This window comes from Trichechus manatus, unplaced genomic scaffold (assembly GCF_000243295.1).
Source record: "Trichechus manatus latirostris isolate Lorelei unplaced genomic scaffold, TriManLat1.0 scaffold00103, whole genome shotgun sequence".
Taxonomy (NCBI): domain Eukaryota; kingdom Metazoa; phylum Chordata; class Mammalia; order Sirenia; family Trichechidae; genus Trichechus; species Trichechus manatus.
This window is the reverse complement of record NW_004444039.1, coordinates 3,514,143-3,520,991: the sequence shown is the minus strand read 5'-3', so window position 1 is coordinate 3,520,991 and position 6,849 is coordinate 3,514,143. Positions and strand designations below refer to the sequence as shown.

Below are 6,849 nucleotides of genomic sequence, written 5' to 3'. Positions count from 1 at the left end.
TGACACATCAGGGACAAAACATCAGGAGACAATTCCAGGTGCTCTGACCACAGAGGTGTGGGGGGAGTGTGGGGTGAGTCTTGGAGCAGCTCTCCAAGTCTATAATCCCAACGACTACAAGAAGAGGCACCTGCTCATTCCTGACTTTCCACAGAAACCTCTACCCCAGCATCCCGCATCACCCCTCCTGTATGTCTGTCAGCAGTGTGCACTGACTCCTGCCCTTCCCCTGGAAGACTCACTGCCGCCAGGGCTGTGCTCACACGTTTTTGCTTCTTTGCTGAAACCCACGTAGCAGGGAACATCATCCGGAAAAACCAATCGAGTCAACACTCTGACGAAAAATGGCCACAAAAACATGGCCAGTGGTTTGGTTAATGTCATGGACACTAATCATAAAGGATATAAAAGAAAATAAGTTATAAATTACCTAGCCGCTAGCCTGGCAATGTGTATCAAATTTCTTTCTTTGCCGACCTATTAACTGGGAAGTGACATACAGTCTAGAAATTCATGACAGACGCACTGGCAAAAGCCATACACCATAAGGATAACGAGGCTCGAGGGGACGAGGCTGACAAAGACAACCCCCAGGGTGACTTTTTTAGATACCAGTAAGTAGATCCCTAAGGGCAAGGAGCTGAAGTAGAGCAAACCTAGCAACCAAACCAACACCCGGATGGATGTCTGGAAGAGCAGGGACGTGCAGTTCCACACAGTCCAGTTGTGTGACACGGTGGTGACAGAGTCGAAGCTGGCAGGCCTGTAAAACTCCACCACAGGCGTGGAGCTGAGAGACGGGGAACTCTCGCGCTGCACCTCCATGATGGTTATCACCAGGCAGTTGGAGGATGTGTGTGAGGGACTCACGAGGGAGGCCAGTCTTTTGGGGGTCAGCAGTAGCTCGGTGGGGTTCTCTGGCAGGCACTTCTTCCCTTTGCCTCCACAAGTCAAGTTCACCAGGATGTTGCTGTCGTCGGGTAGGCTGCTGACTTCGTCATCCGGAAGGGAAGTCTCGAACCTACAGAAGGGACACACGATGACCCCTTGTGGGGAGTCCCCAAAGTCGATGATCTTGTAGAGGCATTTGGCACAGACCCTGTGGCAACACTCCAGCACTTTGGGTTTCCTCTGTTTCAGGTTGTACCGGTTATAGCAGATCTTGCACTCGAGCTCGTCCGAGACCTGCGTCTCTGCGGCGTCTTCTGGCAGCTGACTGGCCATCTTGAGTTACATGTGTACAGTCTCCTACCAGACGTGTCTCTTTAGGGAATGACTTCGATTAAGTGCCCTCTGAATAGCGTATTGCCCCGATCAGGCAGAGATGTAGTAAGGCTGGACAAGGACTAAAAGAAACCCAAAATCTTCCAGGCATTTTCAGCTTCTGCATTTAACTAGCCACCTCAAACGCATATAAAAAAAGGCCACGTGGAGGATCTGTAGAGAAAAAAGAGATTCTAATATATGAACGGTTCACGGGAAAGGTGTTTCTGAAACGCACATTATGGAATTTTCTGGGCTTCAATGATTAGAAGCAACAGACTTAAAACGTTAAATTCCCTTCATCTCATCAGACTGTCAAGCATCTCTGCCCCCAGGACAGGAGACATCTCTCTGTGCTTAGCTGTTTCAGTCCACTATTAGGACAGTGAAGAAGGAATTAAGAATCCTAACAGGTGTAAAGTTCAATCTAGAGCACCGTATGGCTTGATGTGAGAAATTTTCTCTCTGAAATGTGTAACAAATTCTGGCCTCCTTGAAAACAGAGTAAGACACATTCTAGAAACAGATAAATTCAATTTTCAATCAATTCTATTCAATATAGAATATGTAATTATCGGTATAAATACCATTTTGTTTAAATACCCTCAATAGTGTTTAGGAACATGCAAAAGAAGGGAAGCCTTAAGGAAAAATGTTGAAAGTGTTTCTTCAGGAAGTACCTTGATAGAGATGAGAGCGTATTTAAAAATAGAACAGACTGTTCTCACCTCTCAGTGTAAAGAAGTCTGATATAAACACCTTTATTGTTTGAGTGCTCAATTTCAAACTTTCTGTTTCAACACTAGTATTGAAAACCACAGCTGTATATATACACTCACTGGAGGAAAAATGAAGCACGTAACACCCGACGTAAGCATTATAAACAAGTCAAGCCCAATTCCAATACAGGGAAGTAAACCCAGATAACGCGTGCAGTTATAGCTCCAAGTATGAAGAGTCACATGTGCGGGATTATCAAGCAACTCAAAGTTCACCTACCCACCTGCTTCACTTCCTGTCGTCTCTCTTTCTATAACACACAGAAAGCACAGCACACTCAGCAGTCCTTAATATTGGCCCTTAATTGCAATTACTGCCTCTGGCCAATTGGCTGATGCTTGATTCAGCTGCGTAGTCAGTTCTCATTTACCAAGACAAATGGGAGGGTGCGACTGTATGAAAAATCTCCATACTAGTTTTATTTAGCTTTAATATATGTAATAATTTTGGTAGCAGATTTGTCTGCAGTCCAGTTTTGCTTGGAAAAATATCAACATGTGCTTGCATTTCTGAGCGCACCTCCAGGCAATAAGAGCAGAAGACCCCACAAGAGTTCTGAGAAGCAGAGGGTAACTGGGCTGGGATTAAAATGTCCTATGGACCATACCACACCAATAGAGAAGGAGCAGTGGGGAGTGAAACGGATAATTTTAAAAATCACGAATCACTGACTTGAAAATACATATAATTTTCTTTTTTATTTATGACTTAATTAGGCTACTTTTTAAACTGACTTCACATTTTACAAGAATGTGCTATGGATATCAGTGGTAAGATGAAACTTGGTGGCAAAAGGAAGTCAATCAATAATTAGAATCTCTGGTAATAAGCAAAATAATGTATGTAGGATAAAACATAAGAGTTTACTGTATATAAAAGTATGTATATCAGAATTGCTACCCGAAATCTGTGTATCCACTCTTATGCAATAAAGGGGTATCAGACACACACATCAGCTCTTCTCTCCCCTTTCCTTCCACATGCCCTAAATATTACCTCACTCCTGATCCTGATCCTGGTCAGGATACATATGCTCATGTCATTGCAAAATGTAACTGTGTCTTGCCCACAATTCTACAAAGGCAGCTTCCATTCTCTGTGGGATGAACCCCTCCAGGATGTCAGTCAAGGAACAAGAAGGTGTCCTATCCCTCCACCACTTCCAGGCACGGCCACCTCGAAGAGTCTCTAGCCGTGGGCAGTTCACTTGGTGATGGGCTTACTGGAAAGCTCCATCCATCACCTGCTGACCACACACAGACCAAAGGCCATCAAAATTGAACACACTATGTTCTCTTTTCAGCTACCTTCCTGCTCAGCCTTCAAAACCCAAAAAAAATAAAAACCCATTGCTGTCAAGTCGATGCTGACTCATAACGACCTCATGTGTTACAGAGTAGAAGTGCTCCATGGGGTTTTTGTGGCTGTAGTCTTTACAGAAGCAGATCACCAGGCCTTTCTTCTATGGAGCCACTGGGTGGGTTCAAACCACCAACCTGTAGGTTAGTAGTTGAGCGCTTAACCATTTGCGCCACCCAGCAGGGCCGTCTAGCCTCATACCTTCCCAAATCCAGGCGTACCAAAACTGACAATAATACTAGAATTGGTAGCAGTGATTGTCTCGTTTGCCATCAAAAGGACAATGCATGTAGAGTTGTGTGAGAAAGGAGAGGAAAGTATTTAAGCATACAGATGAAGACATCAGGAAGAGGCCAAACTATTCAGTGAGGATATATAAGCAAAAAGACATCCAAAAGCAAGGTATCTGAAGGCTTGGAATGCTAGACCACACATATGTAAAAACCAACAGTGAACAAACAATACACCGCCAGCGTTGACAGTCAGCGGGGTGGGCACATTAGTACGTTCTGTACCAAGGTTCCAAGAACTGGAAGAACGGCAACAGGGACGCTCCATGTTGGGCCAGCCACAATTTCTAGCTTACAAAATTCTGTGACCGTAAGACATCTGCTTTGACAATATCAAGGTATTATTTCAAACAAAGCTTTCCTTTTTCACCGAAATACTGTCAGACCGCTGAATTACTAAGATGGGGTGATACGTGATCGTACTGTTTGTATTTATAAATGGGGGGGTTCCTGGAAACATGCAAAGAAAATATTAAATGTTCAAATATCTCATTAAAGATACCGACTTTAATTCCAAGGCCAACTCCAGCAAGTCCGCGCCGTCAGGCTGAAATGCTTCCTCCAGTCCTGCCTCAGAGAGGGGCACTTCCGGGCGGTCCTGGAGGGCAGCCTCGAGCTCTGGAGGCATCCCTGGAAGTGTTCCTTCCTGTAGTGGCACAAGACAACAGAGTGATTGTTCCTCTTGGAAAGCTGGCTATGGACCACAGGAGTCCTTACAAATAAATACTTCATCTGTCTCAGTGTGATGCTAACAAGGCCCCTTGAAGAATGAGAAAAAGAAGCCCAAATCCCTAAGTTCATTTACAGGGTTACAGTCAGTCAGAGGCACTCTTCAGTCCTCTCAAAGTCAGTCATTCCAGCCCCTTCCCATCCTGTCAGAAGCTGTGGACAACAAGCACGAAGTTGAGCAAAAGAAGCCAGGCCCAAAAGAGTACATGCTGCATGACTACATTTATATGAAGTTCAAAAGCGGGAAAAACTAAACTAGTGTTTAGGGAAGCAAGCTTAGGTGATAGAACTACAAAAAGAGCCGGGAAGCAAGTACCATAAAAGTCAGGCTGGCAGATGTTCTGAGGGAGAGGAAGCGGCATGGTTGGCCGAGGGCCCGGAGCAGGCTTCTGAGGTGCTAGCAATGTCCTACTTCTTGACCTGGGTGGTAATGAGGAGTGTCCACCTTGTGTTATACCATCACGGAGTATATTTTTTCTCTACTAATGGTATATTTGGAAACCCTAGTGGCACAGTGGTTAAGAGCTACAGCTGCTAACCAAAAGGTTGGCAGTTTGAATCCACCAGGCACTCCTTGGAAACCCTATAGGGCAGTTCCACCCGGTCCTGTAGGGTCGCTATGAGTCGGAATCGACTCGATGGCAACGGGTTTGGTTTGTTGTTTTGTTTTTTAAGTGGTATATTTTACAATAAAAAAGTTAAAAAAAATTCGGTTAAATATTTTAGCTATTTTTATAACTGAGATTTTCCTGCCAATGGATACTATGAATTAAGTTATAAATTTTTCTTATATGATCCATAAGTCCACCAACTTTTTTTCACCAAGTTGAAATAGTCCGTTAAAAACTAAACCTGTTGCTGTGGAGTCGATTCCGACTCAGAGTGACCCCACAGGACAGAGCAGAACTGCCCCCCAGGGTTTCCAAGGGGTGGCTGGTGGACTCGAACTGCCGACCTTTTGGTTAACAGCCCTCCGCTTAATCACTGCACCATCAGGGCTCCTGTTGAAATATTAGACACTTGTTTATCACCTCAACATCCAGGCACTACAATAAACCAAGGTGAACATGGATGGACTCTCTAGGGTGAGCAGGTCTGGAGCACTCCTTGATGAGAATGACAACCACATGTCTGTCTGTCTCACCAGGCACAGGGGAAGGAACTTGGCACCATCAAACTGCCTTAAAAAATAATACAAAAGGTTTTCTTTCCCTAGAAAAATACATAACTATTCATATATAGGAAGCTGGTATTCCTTACTAACCATTTAGCAGTTTAATCCTCTTCTAAACAAGCTGGGGTATGAATGGATAAATAATAAATTGCCTACTGTAAGTCTTAAATCACCTGGAGCTCCTGCACTATTGGGTAAATGATTACTTTCACAGCCACCAGGGCATACTATTTGACTCAAATCTGCTTTCACATTTGCTCTACTACTTAATTCCCTTAATACTGAAGATGCAAGCTTTGCTTGTATTCGGAAGCAAAGTGGACATCTGTTGCTGTCTACCTATGATCTTTTTTTTTTCTTTTTTCCTCCTTTAGGCCACACTACTCTCTTCCCAGCTGCCACCTCTTCTGTGGGGAGGTGTTCCCCCACTCACTGAAATTACACGGTAGGGCTGTGCTAATCTCACTGCAGAGCCTCGCCTCTCTGCCCAGAGGTTCGGTATGAGACGCAAGCCTGGCTAACCCCAGGACTCCATTATTCCCCTGCTCCCAGGCCCAGAAAAGCCCTTCCCCAGAGCTTTTTCTATGTGATGCTAGAGAAAGCGGGGGTGATGTCCGGGGTCAGGAGGGAGGGATCACAGAACCAGAAATATGGTATCAAGGAATCGCCAATGGCATCGAGAGAATAAGAAAAAAAAGCCAAAAATACAAAGAGAAGCAAGAGACAGACATATAGGTAGAGGCAAACAGACAGACACCTGATGACAGGCGGACTGAGTTTCTGGATGGACCTGACATGCAGGCTCCCATGAGCCCGGAAATATTCCTTTTACCTAAGCCAGTTTTCTGGCTACATTTCTGTTACTTACAACCCAAAGAGCCCTAATACCGTCACCATGCTGGATACAACTGTGTTCATTTATTATTTTTGTAGATCTAGTCGCTGGATGGTGCAAACAATTAACCTGCTTGGCGATTAACCAAAAGGTTGGCAGTTCAAGTCCACCCAGAGGTGCCTCAAAAGAAAGACTCGGTGATCTACTTCCAAAAAATCAGCCACTGAAAACCCTATGGAGCACAGTTCTACTCTGACGTATACGGGATTGCCATGCGTTGGAATTTACTCAATGGGAACTGGTTAGGTTCCTACTTGTACTATAGAAATTATAAATAATTCAACACAACAACCCAGGACCAATAGGAATTCTTTACTTTTTAAACTGAGGATTTCCCTCTTTCTTGAAGACCCCCTACT

The 6,849-nt window shown here is 44.4% G+C and overlaps 1 protein-coding gene across 1 annotated transcript; it reads right to left on the bottom strand.

The window, feature by feature from the left end:
- Positions 1 to 480: 480 nt before the first annotated feature.
- RNF182 (ring finger protein 182) lies at positions 481 to 1,224 on the bottom strand. The gene has a single exon (XM_004382975.1). The coding sequence runs from the start codon at positions 1,222 to 1,224 to the stop codon at positions 481 to 483; it is 744 nt and encodes a 247-aa protein (XP_004383032.1).
- Positions 1,225 to 6,849: the final 5,625 nt, after the last annotated feature.